Source organism: Paroedura picta, chromosome 10 (assembly GCF_049243985.1).
Source record: "Paroedura picta isolate Pp20150507F chromosome 10, Ppicta_v3.0, whole genome shotgun sequence".
NCBI classification, from domain to species: domain Eukaryota; kingdom Metazoa; phylum Chordata; class Lepidosauria; order Squamata; family Gekkonidae; genus Paroedura; species Paroedura picta.
The window spans coordinates 21,586,190-21,607,875 of NC_135378.1; the positions used below are offsets into that span (position 1 = coordinate 21,586,190).

General features: G+C 43.5%; 1 protein-coding gene across 3 annotated transcripts; it reads left to right on the plus strand.

Moving 5' to 3' along the window:
- Positions 1 to 1,314: 1,314 nt before the first annotated feature.
- LOC143819726 (CD209 antigen-like protein B) lies at positions 1,315 to 21,356 on the plus strand. 3 transcript variants are annotated; one of them, XM_077301634.1, is made up of 10 exons: positions 1,315 to 1,426; positions 2,032 to 2,102; positions 3,355 to 3,451; positions 6,008 to 6,100; positions 7,858 to 7,932; positions 8,047 to 8,145; positions 9,667 to 9,753; positions 13,669 to 13,820; positions 17,778 to 17,884; positions 20,980 to 21,356. In XM_077301634.1, the coding sequence occupies exons 3-10, from the start codon at positions 3,433 to 3,435 to the stop codon at positions 21,134 to 21,136; spliced, it is 789 nt and encodes a 262-aa protein (XP_077157749.1). In that variant the 5' UTR covers positions 1,315 to 1,426; positions 2,032 to 2,102; positions 3,355 to 3,432; the 3' UTR covers positions 21,137 to 21,356. The 3 variants fall into 3 exon arrangements, with proteins under 3 accessions (XP_077157749.1, XP_077157751.1, XP_077157750.1); XM_077301635.1 differs by lacking the exon at positions 2,032 to 2,102 and adding an exon at positions 2,138 to 2,185 and having other exon boundaries at positions 1,330 to 1,426; XM_077301636.1 differs by lacking the exon at positions 7,858 to 7,932 and having other exon boundaries at positions 1,316 to 1,426.
- The last annotated feature ends 330 nt before the right edge of the window (positions 21,357 to 21,686 follow it).

A 21,686-nucleotide genomic window follows, 5' to 3' on the forward strand; every position in this document is an offset into this window, starting at 1 on the left:
TAGTTGGCCCAACCCAGCCCAGATCACCAGTCCCCAATAACTGTAAGTGGCTGAATCAACCTTGCCTGAATTCATAGAATCATAGAATCATAGAGTTGGAAGGGGCCATACAGGCTATCTAGTCCAACCCCCTGCTCAATGCAGGATCAGCCCAAAGCATCCTAAAGCATCCAAGAAAAGTGTGTATCCAACCTTTGCTTGAAAACTGCCAGTGAGGGGGAGCTCACCACCTCCTTAGGCAGCCTATTCCACTGCTGAACTACTCTGACTGTGAATTTTTTTCCCTGATATCTAGCCTATATCGTTGTACTTGTAGTTTAAACCCATTACTGCGTGTCCTTCCCAAGTCCCTCAACCTATCTTCATAGGGCTTGGTCCCTTGGCCCCAGATCATCCTCGTTGCTCTCCTCTTTCAATTTTATCTACGTCCTTCTTGAAGTGAGGCCTCCAGAACTGCACACAGTACTCCAGGTAATTGTCAAATCATGATTTGGTGCAATTTGTCAATCCATGCAGGTGGCTCTTACACATTAAAGGGAAAGGAGGGGAAGTGTGTGTGTGTGTGTGTGGGGGAGTATCCCCTTTCATCTTTTCTGGGATCTGGGAGGAGTGGGAGTTTGAGGTAGTGGCACCAAACCTGCAGAATGGTTTCGAAAAGATTGGACAAAGGGGTCCAACTCTATCCAGTTTCCATTATTTCTTATATTTATGAACAAACCAAATAATCATTTTTTTTCTCATCACAGAAAATAATAAGGGTTGGATTGGGGCACCCCCTTTGGGCCCAATCTTTTTGAAACTTGGGGGTCCTTTTGGGAAGAGCCTCATGCAGCAAAGCTGAATGTTTGGGGCCTCTAAATCACCCCCCCCAGAGCCCAGAAAAGACAAAAGGGGGGGAAACCCCATAGACTTTAACAGCACCATAGGTTTCCTTGGTCAAACCAATTAAACCTATTTTTTTTTAAATGAGTGATTATGCAAATCAGATTCAGCCTGAAGCATTTCAGACCAAATCCAAAATGGTCCAATTTTTCTCTCTCACATATCCCTAGTCATAGTTACTTACTCTCAGCAGAGTAAAATAAGAAGAAAATGCCCTGGGCATATGTTTTAAGTTGCTAGTCCCTGGACGAAAAATATATTCGATCCCTTCTTTTGAGACAGATTAGTCATTCATCATAAACAACATGAATGTGATAATTCTAACATTGTCTTGTCTCTTTTCTCCAGCCTTCAACTGTCCAAAGCAGGATATGACTGGGGAACAAAGGTTTTTCTATCGCTATGGAGGCAGCCAATCAGAGAGCAGCCTAAGCTGATGGGAAGAGTTCCAGAATTTGTCATATCAAAGGCAAGGCAGGTGAAGTCAGCCATTGGATGAAGCAGGCATGGCAGGAAGAAAAGACGGAGAGAAGAATTGACCAAGGTGCCAATGTTTCCAAATGGGAACCATCGGGAGGGGTTACAGCCAAGGAACATTTTGGGGCACATGACAAGTGAATGAGCCATGGATCTTTGGTTCAAAACATGGACCCAATCATAGGATCTCCTGGCAACATTACATACATGCCATAATACAACTAAAATAAATAATACACTATATAATAAATAAATAATACAGGAGTGCTCACCTTCCTGAAACAGACCTCTGATCAAGGATACTTAAGATGGTCTTCTCCAATTTACAGCGTTTCTCCAATGTCTTGGTGGAGAAATGTCCTTCCCATCCCAGAACCTGAAATTTCTTTTGAGTGTGCAGATGGCGAAGAGTGAACCTGGATCTGTCGTTATGCCAAGCAAGTGATTTGCTGCAGAATACCTTCTTTCCTGCTGAGTGGGAAAAGACTATTTAAAATGCAGAAATGAATCAACTGGGACTCAGAGGACTTGCAATTGTCCTCTTTGTCTAGGAGTATCGCAGTATCATCTGTTTTGGTTTTGCATTAAAAAAGACAGAACATTAGACTGTTCTTTATGAGATGTCATAGAAGTACCCATTGTGACTGCTCTAAAAGCATATTCTTCCAACAGGGTAGCCCTTCCAATGGTTCCACCAAGGGGATACGGAGAAGACACCAGTCTGAATAAGCAAAGAGCATGTAGTAAGTTACTCCCCTTTTTCATCTTCCCTTCACAGGACGAAAACAGCTATCTGAAGTAATTTGTATTGGCCACTGCCCTCAAGGTAAGAGAGTGTATGAGACCACAGAGAGTTATGGTATGACACTTCCAGTCTGGCATCCTTCTTACCAGCTTTTCAGATTCATTCTCTACCAACACTATTCTAGATGTCTCCCAGCCTTCTAAGTCATGCCATTCTATGGTAAAACAAAGTTCTAGATTCGGTTGGAAGTGGGGGGAAATCTGTTGGCAGCTTCCAGGAACTTTGTGTGTCATGTTAGTGTCTACTGAATGGCTATTTGGTATCCTAAAATCTCCAGAGCATTCTGGAATCAAGTATGATCCATAAATCGCTGTGGCCAGGGTGTTTGAATTGTTTTGTGCCCCTGAAGAAGTTCAGTGACCTATTTACTCATACTTTGAGGAACCATTAGCAACTGTTGGATCACTGTGTACCATGGATCAGCCACCAAAGAAAATCACTCCCTTGCAGTACAAAGCAAAGCACAAAAGTTACATCCAGGATATGCCCACTTTCATGAGCTAGGCAAGTTCTAACCTTGATGAGAGCTATGGTTGGCAAGGAGACCAAGAAATATTGAGCCCAGACGTGGTACCTTCAACTTGGAAGGTGAAGTCCTCAAGAACAATAACTCAGGGGAGAGGTCTCCAGCACCCATCCCAATAAACACCTCCACCAGATGGGACCCTGAAGAGCTCAGTGGCTAGCTGATAAGCAGAACCCTGAAACTATTTCTCGATGCTCCAAGCCAGCTACAAAACTCATACCATTTACAAAACCATAATCCAACAAACCATGGCAGTGTACAAATGTCCAACAATTAAAAAAAACACTTAAAATCAAACATTTAAACAGTATACAACTATAAAAACACATCCAGCCTGAGTCTTTTACGCCAGGGTTAGTCAACCTGTGGTCCTCCAGATGTTCATGGACTACAATTCCCATGAGCCCCTGCCAGCAAACACTGGCAGGGGTTCATGGGAATTTTAGTCCATGAACATCTGGAGGACCATAGGTTGACTACCCCTGTTTTAAGCCACTTCCACCTTCCTCAGTTTGTGCTTCTGAGGGTGAATCCGGTCCTGCATCTTCTGTGATTCTTAGAGAGGGTTTTCTCACATAATTACCTTGTAACATGCTGTGTGCATCAGGTGTTCCCTACTGGTGATTTATACTAATGTTAACATATTGGTGTTTTCACTATACAGATCATTTGCAAAAGCACCCAGCGCCTGGTGAAGCTGAAAGAGGAGGAAGAAGAATGAGGGAATAATAAAAGCTCCAAGATGAAACTGCAGGAAGGAGGTAAAAATGAAAGCCCCAAGGATGTATAAGATGGCAACTGATCAGTCCTGTAGAGACAGGACAGAAGAGAAGGAGCAAGTTTAATTGGAGAGGGGTAGAGGGAAGGGCAGAGTTTGAAAGCTCCTTGAGTAAAGAAGAGCCAAGACAGAACCAGCCATTATGGCTACACTGGAAGAAAAGGTCTAGAAGCAGTTTAATGTGGTTGGGGTTCCTTGCATTAATTCCTCTGAATTTTATGAAAGAGAAATCAGGAACCCAAAGGTTAAGCAAAGAAAAATAAAATAAAATTAGAATGTAAACATTTATTATTTAGTGCACAATAAGAAGATTAAAAACAGCATTAAAATATAAAATTCAGAATCTGTGCAATATTACAAGTACAATCTCAGTAGCTGAACATGGAATGAACAAAGACCAACACATTTTGACCCTACGGGTCTTACTCACTGGTCAAATAAATAATATATGCACATGTGTAACATCATAATTTCACCATAAGACCTGGTTGATGACATAAGAATAACAAAATGTGACACTCCCAGTAATATATAATAACTAGCGGTAATGTTACGCCAAATGCGTGTCTGTAAGGACACGTGTCTAAATTTAGTTGTGGGGAATCAGCTAGTAGAGCCAGCAAGAGGCAGCGTGGCGTAACGTGGGACCTTGTATTGCACAGTTTACTGGGTAATTATGTCACTGAGATAGAACCAAGGCAGACAATGATCTAAACATGGAAGAATTTTATTAACAAACACTAATTAGACAAAAGACAACACATGCGCACTCTAGCAAAGAAATGTACATTCCTAGCCACTAGCACACAAGGAAAAGGCTTATAGGGGAAGAACCTATACTAAGGGTTGATTGGAAGTGATATCTACCTGTCTTCTGGGTGGAGCAGAGTTCCGGAGGTCCAGGGAAGCAATTTGGGGCGACGGACGAGGGACCAAGACGAGCGTCGGACAGAGTTTCTGTAGCCTGGAAACTGACTGCACTTTGTGGCTGTGGGAGCCCAATATTTAAAGGAAATCTGTGGCCTTAGGTTACAGGGGGCTGATCCTACCTTGTCCAGGGCTTGGACAAAGAGTTTGATGGCTGGGGCCGGGTCCCAACAAAGAAACGGGTTGCTGAGACAAAGAAACTAGCTGCTGGGAATATGAAGAAATATTTCCTGTCTAGAAGGGCTGATGGCCCATTTCTGGCAAATCCTGGATGATTGCTTGTGCCTGGGGATAGTGGTAAGGGAAAAGACAAAGAGAGTGGCCAGTTCCCCTTACAAGACAATGTGCTTGGCTGGCTGGAGGGGAGTCTTGGGTGGGGTGCCTTTGTCTCTCTGTACTTGCCAGGTGTGCTGACAAACTCCTCTTTTGTTTGCAAGCAAGTAGGTTGGGGGAAGCCTAACTCCAAGTCCTGCTTCAGAGCCAGAAGTGGGTTTTAGTTGCTCTCCCATTATGCTTTGCAAGGCTTGACCTGGCTTTTCTCTCTCTGGTGCCAGGGTCTGCTCAGGAGTGTCAGGAAGGGTTGACACGGGTGTGCCAGCCTTTGATGGAGGGGTGGCAGCCCACATAACAGTAAAACATGTGCAAAAATGCAATGGGCTCTAGGCAACCGGTGCTGTCTTTCAATATTCTACCCTATGTTTGCAGGTTGGGGGAAGTATTGAAAAGGACCAGTGGTCATTTGTTACGGAGGCATACACTCCCTTTAAATACTCTGCCACCTTTGCAGGCAAAGCTTTGTCTGGAAAGGTGGGAGGATTTTGTGCTGAATGTTCCAAAGCCTCCAGGCATGGACAGGGCTCTGCCTGGAGGCTTAGGAATGTTCAACACATCACCAGATGTATGCACACTCCTTTATGTTGTATAGATGATTCCAAATACAGAGCTCACAACAAAGAATCAAAATTGTTGCAGATCACCACTCTGTCCAGAGCCAAGATTTAATCTTGTGTGTGATTCCTCATGTGTGAACCAAAAGGAAGTGATTTGATACATTGTAGGTTTTGATTTTTATATTTTAACATTGTTTTTTTTTAATTCTTAATGTGCATTAAATAATAACTATTTGTACTCTGATTAATTTATGTACATTTTGATTCCCTTTTCTCCAGGGAACTGATCTCTGTAGTTTGGAGATGAGCTGTTATTCTGAAAGACCACCAGGCCCCACCAGGAGAATAGTATCTATAGGCCAAGTTCAGCACCTGAAAGTCCTATGATTCATTTCAGTCCATAAACTTTGTCCCCAAAAGCCAGGCAAAATCTCTATGCTATCACAACCATGTCTCTGTAGCCTGAAGCTGTACAACTGGGGGATCCCCAGGTCCCTCCTGGAGGCTGGCACCCCAACCTAAGAGCCCTGAACCCTAATTTTTTTTTTCTACAACAGCTGCCTCTATTCACCTGTCCCTGAGCAGTCAGCAGAAGAGAATGTACTCCAGGTTTAGGAAGTTGATTCTTGCTGACCTAGGCTGGATTCCTTGGAGCGTGGCCATTATTTGTGAGGTTTGTTTGAAAGACTGCAGCCAAGTTGTCTTTCCTTTTCACTTTCAAGGGCCGAAGCTCACTAAGAAGTTTGCATTTCATGCCTGTGCCTTCCTGACTACTGCATTATTCTTTACTGGAGCTGCTGTGATGACTTTTCTGTGTAAGTTCAATTCCAGCACCTGAAACACTTTCACAATGACTTACTTATTTACTTATTTATATACCACCCTCCCCAGAGGCTCAGGGTGGATTACATAAAACATATAAACAATACATGAAGTTATCTAGACCAGGGTTAGTCAACCCGTGGTCCTCCAGATGTCCATGGACTACAATTCCCAGGAGCCCCTGCCAGCATTTGCTGGCAGGGGCTCATGGGAATTGTAGTCCGTGAACATCTGGAGGACCACTGGTTGACTACCCCTGACCTAGACTGATGTGACCTCTATGCTGATTCTTTCAAAAACAGGGGGGCGATTTAGCCTTTCATATTCCATTGATTTCAAGCAGGTGGATTAAACATGGGGCTGACAGTGGAATCAGTGAGACACTTTTGTTGCTCAAAGCTATCTCAACTGTTTTGTTCGAGATGCTTCATAAAGACCATGAGAACTTGACCATGAGTCAAAGTGATGTAGTGGTTAGGAGTGGCAACCTCTAAGCAGGAGGACTGAGTTTGATTCTCCCCTCCACCACATGAGGTCTGCTGAGTGACCTTGGGCTGGCCATAGTTCTCTTAGGGCTGTTCTTGCAGAGCAGTTCTGTTAGAGCTCTCTTAGCCCCACCTTCCTCACAGGGTGTCTATTGTGGGGAACAGAAGTATTAGCCACTTTAGAACTCCTACATGTACTGATAAGCGGGTATAAAAGGGTATAAGCAGACTCTTCTTCTTTACTGACCATTCAGCATCTTCCCTGGCTTGCAAGGTTGTTTGCTAGACACATCCATGTTTTTTTCTGGAGAAGCAGTACAGTGATTTTACCTCAAATACCTGACCATAAGGAAGGCTGAGCACCAAAGAATTGAGGCTTTTGAACTGTGCTGGAGAAGACTCTTGCGAGTCTCTTGGACTGCAAGGCGAACAAACCAGTCAGTCCTAGAGGAGATCAGCCCTGACTGCTCCTTAGAAGGCCAGATCCTGAAGATGAAACTCAAATACTTTGGCCACCTCATGAGAAGGAAGGACTCCTTGGAGAAGAGCCTAATGCTGGGAGCAATTGAGGGCAAAAGAAGAAGGGAACGACAGAATGAGGTGGTTAGATGGAGTCACTGAATCGATCAGTGAAAACTTAAATGGACTCCGGGGAATGGTAGAGGACAGGAAAACCTGGAGGATCATTGTCCATGGGGTCAAGATGGGTCGCACATGACTTCACACCTATCAACAACAACACCTGATACTTTAAATTCAAAGTCCCCTTTTGAAGACTTTAGCTAGACTTCATCTAGTTGGAAACTTGGCATGTCCTTCCATGGGTTGATGTCTCTCACAAGCTTCCAATAATGCTGTGTTATCCAGAACAACAACCAACAAAACTTGATTGTTTGTTGGGACAGTCTTGTCACTTTCCATCTCCTGATCCCCTCCAATTACTTCAGCTGTGACTCAGAAGGTCTTAAAGCCTAACAGAGCAAAGGGGTATTAAAGTTTACATTCCAGAGACACATGACATCTCATTCACTGATCCCTGAAGTTAAGACTCTAAGTCAAGACGGGTTTCCCAATGGTTAGGTAAAGACACTTGGCATATATACACAAGCACTCTCAAGCCTGATAGTTAAGGTTGTCACCTTCAGGTTGGGAAATACCTGGTGATTTTGAGGGTGGAGGAGAGGGACCTCAGTGGGGTACAATGACATTCAGTCCACCTTCCAAAGTGGCCATTTCCTCCAGGTGAGCTGATCTCTTTTGCCTAGCTGTAATCCCTGGAGAACTAAAGCCACCACCTGGAGATTGGCAACTTGACCTGATCACTGAGAAACACTTGCCAGGTAAGGTCTAAGAACTCTATCCAATGTAGCCCTAAGTCTCCGGACCTCCAGTCCCACCTGGCAGAAGCCTCCGACATCTGAACCAGATTTGTTTTTATCCTTTCTCTTTATTAGACTTCACTGAATTAGAAAATTTAGAGAACAGATACAGAGCTGCAAAACGAATTCAAGCATTCATAGGCTGTTATAATGACTCATTCCGAGATGCAAATGGTAAGCAAGTTCCTTACAGTTGGAACATTCGGGGCCTCTTCTTCTTAAGCCCTGCTGTCACTTCTCCACAATGTAATTCTTGGTTAGTGGTCTCATTCAGGAAAAGGGGATGGGGTTGGTGGGTTACAGGGGGAAAAGGTGGGATGGGCTTAGTGTTGAGCCTTGATCACCCAACTCCCCTCTCCCAGGTATCTTGTGAATATATCCCCCCCCCATGCCCAAACATAAAATCAGTCATTATCCTGATAAATAGACCCACCATAGGTTAGAGGCTATTGATACGTTACACTAGCAGTAACATCTCCCTTGAGTTCAAGATGCCTTCTCCCAGTGTCAACTGTAGTTAGCAGAACAACTCTATAGGATCAAATCCCATATATTTCATAGTTTGTTCACAGCAGAGGATATTAGAAGCCCTTTACTAATGACATAATGATGTATGTACCAATCAACATGCACAGAAGGAGAAACGTCCAATCCTTTGCTCAACAAGGAGCATCCATCTCTTCTCTTCCCTGCTGGAAATGGGCACGACCCAACACACCGGTCTCCGCGAACACAAAAAATTTGGTAGTTTGTGGTTTGCAAACCAGGCTCATATGGCCACACCCCCAATGACCATGCACAACAATAGATGGGTCCTGGAGGAATAATGGTGGACCCCATTCATAGCCTCTTAGATTCCAGGCCTGATGTTGAAGGGCCTGGCATCAAACATGAGGGGAAAGTTGAGGGCTTGGTGGAGGCAGAACATTCCTCTTCCCAGTCATCCTATGTTGAACAAGGTTGCTCCAGCATTAGGGAGGTACAATTCTGGTCCTTGGTAGTCTCATGGGAGGTGGCCAGCATCAGTCAGCCCACGGAAGCTTTGAGGAGGATTCCGCCGAGGGCATTGTCACAGCACACCTTCAAGAGACCCCTGAGGCCCCCCCATTGGAATGCCTTGGAGTACTGGTCACAGAAGGCCACCATGTGGCCAGATCTTTCCACTTTAGCCATGAATCTTCTGTCCTGCCCACCACCATCATTCAGAGTGAACATGTGTTCTCTATTATGGGAGACATAATAAGGCCACGGTGAGGTGTCAAGCGAGGGGAGGAGGTTTGGAGGCACATCATCCTCCTACTTTGGGTGGTAAGGGTGGGGAGGGAGAGAGGGGCATCCCTCACCTTTGAAAGGCATCCCCTCACCTTTAATGGGTTTTGATGTGCCTTGGAGCACCTGAAGCACTCCAAGGCATACAGAGGCGCCCCACAGTATGCCTTGGAATGCCCAACTCAGCTCTGTTCAAGGGTGGGATTTGGCACTTCAAACCACCTCAGGAAGATCTGTCTCCAAGGCAGCTGTACTTGGTGGTTTTTTGGCCGAGGTGGCCCAAAGCACACATCCCTAATCTGAATGCCCCTTACCGCACCACCCTTGTGCACTAGTCAGCTGGGACTTCACAACTTTTGACCTGCACAGAAGGCTGAAAATTTCTGTTTGAGATCTCTCTAACTTGGATTCTTGCCCACCATTTAGATACAGTAAAATTTGAAGAAGCTAAACGACTCACAGAACATTTGACCAATCTAAACTTGAGAAATGATGAACTGCTAGAATCAATCGGTGAGTGCTTGAAATTAATTGATATTTTTTTGCTCTTTAGTGTGTATTTTTAAGGGTCCCCATATGCATTTTCATTATTACCACTATTGAAGTGACATAAGCTTTCCACCCACCCAGAGTAAAAAACCTCCTACCCCCAATTGTCCCCGCAGCTTGCTCCATCAGGCTGAGCACTCCACTGCCACCAAAAGCACCAACAAACACACAACCATGCAACCCCTACCTGGTGGAATGAGCTCCCGGGTGAGCTGTGGGCCCTGAGGGATTTGTCACCTTTCTGCAGGGCCTGTAAAACGGAGCTCTTCCACCAGGTCTATGGTTGAGGCTGGGGTCGGCGAGGTAGATCTGCTGCCCCCCTGGGCCTCCGGGCTTGGAATGAACATTGTTGGACATCCTTCTCCACCACCACCCCTTAGCAATAGGGGTTAGGAATGGGGTTTTTCCATTATGTTGGGAGTATTTTAAAGTTTTAATGGGGCTTTTTCTTTAGACATTGTGACCCACCATGAGCCGTCTAGGGAGTGGCGGGAAATAAATCTAGATATAATAATAACAACAACAATAACAACAACCCTGCCCCCCACTCAACCATGAGATGCTCACCCTGTTGGAGAATGTCAGCTTTTTCCATTTACTGCCACCACCAAAATATATATTAAAAAAAATAAATCCCCACCACCCTACATAACTCCTTCAGGGCTCTGGTATAATTCTGGGACACTGTACTAGGATAATAAAAATCAAATGAGCCAGTAAAAGCAGAGTAAATTAAAACAAGTGAGGGCATAAAAACAGCATAAAGTGAACAGAGTGGTCTAAAACGATTTTGAGAAAACAGTCCTCTTGCTTGGATCAGACCATAAAGCAGCTAATAAAAGATAAAATAGCATCATTAAAAGCCTGGGAAAAGGTCATGTGGGTCTGAAGGGGTGACTTCTTCAGTGAGCAAGGGTCTCATGAGAGCATTGTCCAAAGGAATCAGAATGATGCCCTTCTGCAAAGATGTGTTTATGAGCATTTGCCCCCCTTGAACTCAGCCAGCCTGGCAGAAGGGATGGTCACAGTCATGAGGGACACAAATCAAGCCAAGGTATAGAAAACTGCCTTCTTCTAAGCATCTTGTCTCCTGCATTGAGCATCACCAGCTGAAATTCCTCCATACAACTAGGAATAGACTGCATTCCCATGACATCCTGAGACTTAACAACACCAATTAGGGCATCTACATCACAGCTAGGCATGCACATTTAAAAAAATGTACGATTTCATATTCAGAATGAATCATCAGCTGAATCCGAAAAAAAAATATTTGTTTGTTTATTTATTTATTTATTCAATTTATTGAGCGCCAGTCATAGAATCATAGAATCATAGAATCATAGAATCATAGAATCATAGAATCATAGAATCATAGAATCATAGAATCATAGAATCATAGAATCATAGAATCATAGAATCAGAGTTGGAAGGGGCCATACAGGCCATCTAGTCCAACCCCCTGCTCAATGCAGGATCAGCCCAGAGCATCCTAAAGCATCCAAGAAAAGTGTGTATCCAACCTTTGCTTGAAGACTGCCAGTCCCAAAGGCTCGTGGCGGTTTACATATGTCCAACTAAAAATCCCTTTAAAACCCATTATAACCCTATTAAAAGGACTATAACAGCAACAATCAACAGCAAGTAAAGATGGCAGAACCCTCAACTACTAGAGGGAGGAGAGGGGAGAGACAAATCAGATGCTGTCCATTGTTGGCAACAGGGGGACCCCAATTGCTCTTCCTGCACTAACCTGAAGATTTCACAGGCAATTCCGGGAGATTTCATTGGCAATTAATTCATTGGCAAGCTACCTGCAGAGTGAACCAGGTGGGGGTCCAGATCTTCCTTGTGTGCTGGCCTCAACTATAAACCTGGTGGGAGAGCTCCGTCTTACAGGCCTTGTGGAACCCCGAAAGATCTTGCAGGGCCCGTAGCTCTTCCGGGAGCTCATTTCACTCATTCCACCAGGTAGGGACCAGGACCGAAAATATATTTGCGACACTCCAACAGATTTTATGTCAAGTTTCTTCTAGGGAATATCACCTCAGATGCTCAGTAGAATGTTACTTCCCTTTGGTAAGTATTAAACTGACACTTACCTAAGAGAAAGTAACACTCTACTGAGAATCAGAAGTGATATCCCCTTGAAGACGCTTAATGCTAAACGTGTTGGGGTTTCACAAATATTAATGTTTCTTTCCCTACAAGCACCATTTCCTCCCTTTGCTATTCTAACCTTGATGAGGTGCCCGCTAGAATGTTTTCATGTTCCTTGATATGAAGTCTGTCAAAGTCTTGTAATATTAGACTCCACCTGACAAGCAGATGCTGGGGGAGCTATTAATCCTATTAGGTAACGTGAAAGACTTGGCCAAGATGTTGAAGGAGAAACAGCTTCATCCAGCTGCTCTGCTCTTTTATCTGCAGTACTAGAATATTTGGTTTATTCGCTGATCAGGCTGCTTAGTCATTTCAACAAAGGATTGCGACTGTTGATGCAAGACTGGGAACCAATTGCTCTTCCTGCACTAACCTGAAGATTTCACAGGCAATTCCGGGAGATTTCATTGGCAATTCTCCCCTTCCCAGGCAGCTGAGAGAAAGGAGAGAAGAGAGAACCTGCCATATAGTTGTTAATGACAGGAAAATCATCTGCTCACTTTAAAGCCCTCCCCCCTATCCTCACACTCTCTCTCCCCATGCCTTTTCAGCTACTGCCTGAGAAAGAGAGGGGGGATGCATTTAAAAAGCCACATCATAACCCCATTGCCGGATCACAATTTGGTGGCCTCTGATTCTGACCATTTAGATGCAAAGGATGAGTGATTTGGCTTGGATAGGTTGAAAAGTACAAGAATCAGTATCAGTTCGGGTACTTTTCAGCTTATCTGTGTTGAATTGCCCATCCCTAGTCACAGCCAGTGTAGGCAATTTACCTGCAAATGGAATTACCAATACAGCTAGGAGGTGAACATTGTCAGGAATTTGGCATTATAGTCCCTTGACAACCTGGAAAAGCTCTGCTAGATGGCCTTACATGTGAACAGTAGTGATGGTGAATAGGTTTCCTTCTTTACCTGACATATAGTAGGCACAATAATATATTCTCAACTGTTCTTGGTTGCATAAAGTCTGTCTGTCTGTCTGTCTGTCTGTCTGTCTGTCTGTCTGTCTGTCTGTCTGTCTGTCTATCTATCATCTATCTATCTTTGTATACCGCTTTCCCCGGAGGCTCAGCGTGGTTTACAGGAAACAGAAAAAAGATACAGATAACATATGGTGACAACATGTGATAACAGCAATAATATTATAACAACAATGGAACTGTAAAAGAGCCTCAGCTCAACTCTTACTGGGACCAGTGGGTTAGGTAGATTGGTAACAGTTATAGTAAGAGGAGGGGCTTGGGGGCCATTTGGAAGTTTGGGTCGAACTCCATCAAATGCCTGGTAGAGGAGCTCCCTTTTGTAGGCCCTGTGGAGTTTGTCTCCACATGCATTCTAACCATCTACCAAACGGCTTTGCCACAGACAACCAAGTGGCATGCCAGGCTCAACAGAAGGAGAAACGGCTCTCAGGAGCAATTATTTCTACCACCTTGGTCATCTCTGCATTCCACAGGTCAACCAGGTTGCATCAGAAGTACCGATGGCCAGTGTAGTGAGCAGATAGGCAGTGTGGGAGACTGATGGGCAGTGTGGTGGGCAGTGCATCAACAGAATCCCTATTCTGAACTACGTCTAGTGAAATATCAATACATAATATGGAACTGTGTATTTAAAAAATCTATGCAGTTTCAATGGCTGGCTCATACTGAAGAATCTTTCTTGTTCCCTTTTTTTCCCTTATGTTGTACGGTCCTGACTTGGCTGAAAGATGACATCATTGATAGGCGACATGATTACTGGATACCATTTGGAGGGAACCTGTATTTCTTAAGTCAAGAAGACGACCTTTATAGTAAAGCTCGGACGGACTGTGAAAATCGAGGGAGTATGATGATTGACATCACCAGTGCTGAGGAGGAGGTGAAAAGAAAAACTAATAACATAAAAGGCAGGAATAAGGGCTTTTCCCCACAGATTTACGAGGTGGCAGGGAGGCATGGCCAGCTGACATCACTTCTAGGGTTACTCAAAGCCTGAAGAATATTTCAAAGGTTGCTGCACGGTCAAAAGGTTAAGAAAGCCTAGTCTACAGTATAAGGTAAAGTTATCCCTTGTGCAAGCACCAAGTCATATCTGACCCTTGGGGTAACGCCCTCTAGCGTTTTCATGGCAGACTCAGTACAGGGTGGTTTGCCATTCCCTTCCCCAGTCATTACCGTTTATCCCCCAGCAGCAAGCTGGGTATTCATTTTACCGACCTCGGAAGGATGGAAGGCTGAGTCAACCTTAGCCGGCTGCTGGGATCGAACTCCCAGCCTCATGGGCAGAGCTTCAAACAGCCTCAGCTGCCTTACCACCCTGCACCACAAGAGATTCTGGTCTACAGTATAGTAATATATACAAATATATATAAAATAATATAGTAATAAAATTAGAATATACCCTATATACTCTTGCATAAGCCCAGTTTTTCAGCACCTTTTCACACTGAAAAAAACCCTCCTTGGCTTAGACGCAAGTATATACCAGCCAGTCATTGCTCTGGCAGCTCGTAGGACATCAGTTGTTTGACTGAGGAACTATTATCTTTTTTTCCCCTTTATCTTCACTTCTTCCTCTTCTTAATCACTTCTTCCAAACTAATCTTTTGGTTTCTGTGGGTGAACAGCGGGGTTCAAAACCCAGAAACTATTCATCCTCTTGACTTTTCTGTATTTGTTGGGGGAGGGGATGCTGGATGGGAGAGCCTGTGATGATGGAGCATTTTCCACCTTCGGCTTATACACGAGTCAATACGTTTGCCCAGATTTTGTGGTAAAATTGGGTGCCTCAGCTTATATGCGGGTTGGCTTATATGTGAGTATATACGGTAGTACAAATACTATATTTTAAAATACTCAGCAGTCCCTGTCCTTTTACCCAAACATATTTTTGCACCATTTTGTTTCAGTTTAGCCTTATTCCCTGGGTAAAAATATGCCCTTTCTAGCTCAACTGGAACCAATGGTGGTGGTGAGGTACCATGATTTTACATGCTTCTTAATGCAGTTTGTCCCTCTGTAGTTGCTTGTCTCCCTTGTATTTATTCAAACAACTTGTAAGGGGATATTCTCAACATAACTTTTGAATTAATTTCATCCTATTGGTTTTGGTCCAACCCTCTAGGGTAACAGAAAAAACTCTGCTCCATCCTCTGTGACAGCCCTTCAAGTACTTGAAGATGGCTATCATATCACCTCTTTGTCACCTTCTCTCCAGGCTAAACAGACTAAGCTCCTTCAACCTTGGTCTCCAAATCCCTCACCAGTTTCATTGCTCTCTTCTGGATGCGTTCCAATTTGTCTATATCTTCCTTCAATTCTGGTGCCCAAAACTGAACACAGTACTCTTAGAGAGGTCTGATCAGAGCAGAGTAAAGCAGTAATATTACCTTGCACAATCTGTACACTATTCTTCTTTTGATACAGCACACAATCTCACTTGCCTTTTTAGCCACCGAGTCACACTGCTGACTCATGTTCAGTGTAAAGTCTACTAAGACACCTACATCCTTTTCACACATACTACTGCCAAGACAGGTCTTTCCCATCCTATAATGATGCATTTGAGTTTTCCTACCTCAATACAGACCACTACATTTATCATTATTGAAATTCATTTTAGCCCAGTTTTCCAGCCCATCAAGATCATCGTGTATCCTGAGCCTGTCTTCTGCTGTGTTTGCTACCCCTCTCAGTTTATCATCTGCAAATTTAATAAGCACCCCCTCATTTATTTACGCTCTGCGGGGGCTAACCTACTGGTCGTTCCCGGCCCCAAGGAAGCCCGCCTGGCCTCGACTAGGGCCAGGGCCTTTTCGGTCCTGGCCCCAACCTGGTGGAATGAGCTCCCGGAAGAGCTGAGGGCCCTGCGGGAATTACCAGCATTCCGCAGGGCCTGTAAGACGGAGCTCTTCCGCCAGGCTTATAACTGAGGCCGGGCGGAAAGAAGATCAGCCCCCCCCTCACAAACTGGTGGTAGAGAGCGTCACCCCTCACCGTAGATGAGGATGCGGAGAGCAAATGAGTAGGCTACGCCATCGCTGTTACAATTATTGTAAATCATTGGTTTTTATTGTCATTTTATGGTTTTAGGGGACGGGTTTATGTAAGCCGCCTCGAGCCTTCGGGGGGAGGCGGGGTATAAATATAAATATAATAATAATAATAATATAATAATAATAATAATAATAAATACATTGAACAACACAAGGCCCAGGACAGATCTGTGAGATACTCCACTTGTCATTTCTCTCAAAGAGAGTGTTGAAACATTAACAAGCACATTTTGGGTATGATCTGTCAATGCAGAGCTCTTTATATTAAGTAGAAAAAGAAAGAGTTGGTTTTTATATGACACTTTTTTCTACCAGAAGGTGTCTCAAAGCAGCTTATAGTGGCCTTTCCTTTCTTCTCCTCACAACAGACACACTGTGAGGTAGGTGAGGTATTGCTCAGTCAGAACAGCTCTATCAGTGTTGTGGCGAGCCCAAGGTCACTGAGATGGCTGCATGTGGATGAGCGGGGAATCAAACCCAGCTCGCCAGATTAGAAGTGTGCACTCCCAACCACGATGCCGCTACATCAAATTGCCTTTCTTCCACTGCGACATATAAGTCAGTGTTGTCCGGAAGGACAATCTTAGCCAACTGCAAGGTAGTACAGGAAGGAGAAGCAAACTTGCCTCCTTGTCTTTCTTTTTTTCTTTTTGAATATATATTTCTTTATTTAGAAATACATTAAAAATAAAAACAAAAACTATATATAATTAATTATATATGACAACTACTATTTAGAAGTTCAACAAAATAGTCATAGAGCTTACAGTTAACAATACCTATTAGGGTTGTGCGCAGGCATGTGCGCGCCAAGTTATGCACCGGTGCCTGGCCTCCCCTCCCCCTCCCGTGGTGTGGTGCTGGCGGCGTCAGCCTGGAACGGCCAATTTGGACGCCACCACGCACAACCCTAATACCTATCCTGTTCTTTTTTCTCATCTTGAAGTTACAGACTGCTTTGTCTCTCTAGTTAACATATCCAATCTGAAGATTTGTTTTTTTTTTCCCAACTTAAGTTCAATATAGTCTAATATTGGCCCGAGAGTGAACATTCCCAGAGTGATATTCTGCAGTTTTACAGAACCTCCTTTCCTGTCCCTCCTCTCTTTCAATTTCTCTTTTGATCACAATTGAGTGGATTTGATACAGATTGAAAATTCCCAAAAAATAAGAGGGAGAGAAATGCATTGTTGGATTTCAGAGAGAAATTGGATAAAGAAGAATCAAGAGATTTCTTCTAGACTAGGAGAAACACACTCCAGTTATTACCATTCAACATTACAACAAATTTAGGCTTGAGTTAATTGTGACCTGTTCATAATGTCCACACACAAAAAGGGGAGGAAGGATGGAGAATTAAAGGCACACGTACACTGTAAAGAATAAGAAGAGTTGTTTTTGTGCCCCACTTTTCACTGCCCAAAGGAGTCTCAAACTAGTACAGTCAACTTCCCTTCTTCTCCCCACAACAGACACCCTGTGAGGTAGGTGAGGCTGAAAGATCTAAGGACTAGTCTGTGGGAACAGCTCTGAAAGACTGTGACTAGACCAAGGTAATCCAGCTATCTGCATGTGATGTGGGGAAACAAACCTGGCTTGCCAGATTAGAAGCCGCAGCTCTTAACCATGACACCAAGCTGGCTCTTTTGATGCCCATTGATAAGGAAACTACATTTTATAAGTGTTTGTTGACTCATTGCAGCCCATACACAACAAGGGAAAAACTTGAGAAGTGAATCTAGGTCCATTTTTTTAAAACACGGTACTTGCGGTTTTTGCAGGAATTTGTGCAGGCTATAATGGAACGTCATGGTACTACCTGGCTTGGACTTCGGAGGAGAAACAATGTTTGGGTATGGCTTACTGGTAAGCCACTGGAGAACACTGGGTGAGTCTCTTAATAAAAATTCTATTTGACTTGCACTTTAGGAACTGCCTTAAAAATGTATTTGTGTATAGGTGTGTGCGCTTTCCAGGAGGTCTCTTATGTCAGCTTTTCACAAGTGTATACAATAAAACAAGTATCCAGGTCAGGTTTAATTTCCTGAAAATCTGGGCCTTTACCATTTCTAGGAGGCTATGTCGGACAGGGTTATCAAATGAGACAATGTCTTAAGGTTTCTAGGAGGCTACATCAGACAGTGTGCTAACACAAGATAGTACAAGAAAGGGAATGGGGAGAAAAACATGGGAACAGAGAGAATATGTAGAAAATGGGGAATAGAAGAAATGCCTGGGAAGAAGAGAGGGTGTGCAAAATAGGGGGTGGGGGAACAATCCATTTCTGGGATTCTGCCATATAACAGTATCCTAATGTCATAATTTAAAAAAAAAACTTATGCACTGTCCGCCATTGAAGGGCAAGCTACTGTACTGTTTTCCCGACCTCAAAACACAGTTTATGGGACTGTAGAAGATACAGAAAAAGGTTACTCAACAAGATGAATGGGCTGGCAAAGCTAAAGTACTGAGAGCTTCATTGTTTAAAGAAAAGATGACTAAATGTATTTGTTTATTGGTTTATTGGTTTGTTTATATTTTAATTTATATGCCTCCGCTCTCAAGGACTCGCGGTGGTTTACAATAAAAGAATAAAACAAACCCATAAAATCCCCTATACATTAAAAGATGGTGATTCATTGAAGTTAACCCCATCTCCCCTCCCCTGTCCAGCTGCAGTCAGGAGCTCTTTCCTTAGGAGCGAGGGTCCTGATCTCACTGATTCTAGGGGATCCATAGATGGTAACTCTGGGACCTCAACCCATCCTCAACCATACCACTGGCGAAAGAGCTCCATCTTGCCGGCCCTGTGGAAAGCTGATAACTCCGTCAAGGCCCTTAGCTCTTCTGGGAGCTCATTCCACCAGGCTGGAGCCAGGGCCGAAAAGCCCTGACCCTGGTTGAGGCCAGGCGAGTGTCCCAGGGGCCCGGGATAACTAGCAGGTTCATACCCGCAGAGCAGAGTGCCCTGCAGGGAGCATAGGAAGATAATAGATGTTTATAAAAGTAGTACAGAGAAAATAAGGATGGGATGCTATAATCTTTCTCATTCTCACAGGTTCAATTTGATTTTTTTTAATTCCTTGTGGAAACTGGACTGAGAATTAAACAAAAAATTTTTTTTAACCATTTTCTATTTTCTGGTGTCTTTCCCCAGCTAAATAGCATATTTTCAACATTATTTTTATATTGAATATAAATGGCAAATGCAAGGCATTTATCATATGCAAATAGTAGTACACAAGCAGGAAACAAAGCAGAATCAAATATTGTTGGAAGGCCTGACCTAAGAGCGTGAAATGAGATGGGAGAGCAACTCATCAACTTCTGGATAGACAGGAAAATATTCTTTGAAAACACAAGTTTCTGGCAGCCAAAAAGATGATGGTATACGTGGACATCACTGGACGGCTAATATAAAAACCATAGATTGCATAATCAGAGGCTGAAAGTGGTGAAGCTCTATGGTCTCTGCTAAATCGAGTTCAGGAGCCGTGGTCCCAAACATGACTATTTAGTCTCAGAAATTAGAATAAAGCTGGAAAAAAAAACCCACACCAAAACATTCATATTCTAAACACCATCCCTGAAGACTCTAAACACCATCCCTGAAGACTTTAAAGTCCATGTCAAAACAGGTTTGCATTATTAAGTTCAAGTGAATGTAAACCAGAAAAAACTACAGGTTGAAATCAGAGATGTTATCAAGGCAACAACACAGTACCCAGCTCCCTGTGGAATCTACCCTCTGTCTCGGTTTAAGCAAAGCTGGATATCCTGCCCTCTTGACAGCCAGGACACAGGGTTGGCCAGACTCCATTTTCTATACATTTCAGTTTGACCAAAGCCACTGGGTGATCCAGAACACATGCGGTGATCTCAACTTGAACTCAGTCCATCACTCCCCCCCCCCCATTCCATTGTATTGCTGATCAGTGGCTGGCAGAACTTGTTTGCTTTAGGGTTTCCTTGCCCAAGTTCTTTGCCTTTCACCTGTGGCTCATGCTAGCCACTCTGTCAGGTACTCTATTCATTTCCATTCTGTATTTATTTCTGCCAGCTTGCGCAGAAAGTTGATCTTTATAGTCTAGAGATGAGAAGCAAATCTCTCCAGGCCACAGTTGGAGGTTGGCTACCCCCGGGTTGGAAATATTTATTTAGGTTTGTAAGTGGGGCCTCACAAAGGTAAAACGCCTCCACAGCCACCTAACCAGCCACACATTACCCCTGGCCTATTTCAGTTCAAGAAAACATTGCAGAGAAGTGGTAGGGTTGCCAGATAGGTGTAGGTTCATGCTTTGGAATTCCACACTTCTTAAGTGTGTTTGAACTTGACTTGGGTCAGAACTGTGGTGCACGGAGGGACCTCCGCTCAGGGTTGCCAGCTTCCAAGTGTGTCACAAAAGCTAGCATCTGTTACATTACAGCACTCAACAGGCTTTACTTCTAGTTGATTATTAAGATCATTAATATTTGCACATACAGTCTCATTCATTACACATGGTTTGACCATGGGCCAAACACATTTCAACCAGACTTTCATTTGGTTTACACATGAGAATGCACAGTCAGGATTGAACCTTGGCCTTGGAGTGGTAGTTCTTGACTATTTTGACTACTAGTAGATCTCTTTGTCTGTTCTTAGTGAGCTACAGAAGACGTTTGCTTGGGAATCACACATGCTTGAAATGGTAGGTAGGTTTGGTTGGTTAAAGATAGATCAGATATAAGGCACATTAGCATTCTTTATAATCTTTTGTGAGAAATAATTCACTGCAAATACACATGGACAAAGGGAAAGAAAAAGAAAACAATATACCAAATCCAATAGAATCCAGAACAGGTAGAAAACAAGAAAGAGAACATGATGTACTGTAAATGTTTAATTCTAGAAGCTCTATTGTTAATGCTACTGTTCATTGTAATGCAGAGAAGCCTGTATGAATCCATGATGGACTGATCAATGTAGCATTTTCTTTTCAGTTTCTGGGCATCTGGTCATCCAAGGAACGACAGAGATATGAACTGTGCATATATGTACAAATGCAAAGCAAAGGGAAACTGCTGGGAATCGGGTGAATGTCCCCTTTTCAGAAGATATTGGATTTGCAAGTTGAGACCCGATCCAAGATGGGTTTAGCCGACAATGCTGAATCAGGAATGAAATGGTTTCCTAATTTCCATGCCAACTAGGGGAATGTTCACTGGAATGTGAAAGACAAGAGAAACAAGCATTACAAGCATTGATGTGTCACAGACAAAAAGCAAGGAGGAGCACCTTTCAAAGATGTAGCCGCTGAGCATGTGCAAAATCCATCCTTTTTTTTTCTTATAATAGATCAATGTTGAATGTCTCTGCACATCTGCCTGTTGACTTTCCCTTTATGATTTCCAGCTTGTGGTTTAGATAATGGAGAAGGCATGTTTTACAGAGAGGTTTAAGGTCTGGCACTTAAAAAAATAAAAATAAAATATATTCCAAATCGGGGGGGAGGAGCAGTTCAGGAGGAAAGGTTAAAGGTTGGTTTTGTGGTGGGATAGTAACATTAAATAGGGTCACTTTCATAGTTCTGCAGTGTTCTGTTGTTACTAGAATTTCATTTTTTAAAGTCCTTTTTGTGGCTGATCCTGCATTGAGCAGGGGATTGGACCAGATGACCTATATGGCCCTGTTCAACTCTTTGATTCTA

Excerpts from the sequence above, each read along its gene's own strand:
- LOC143819726 (XM_077301634.1), top strand. Across the intron at positions 6,101-7,857 it reads TGCTGTGATGACTTTTCTGT|CTGTAATCCCTGGAGAACTA; the intron begins GTAAGTTCAATT and ends TCTTTTGCCTAG. Across the intron at positions 17,885-20,979 it reads AAGCCACTGGAGAACACTGG|TTTCTGGGCATCTGGTCATC; the intron begins GTGAGTCTCTTA and ends TTTTCTTTTCAG.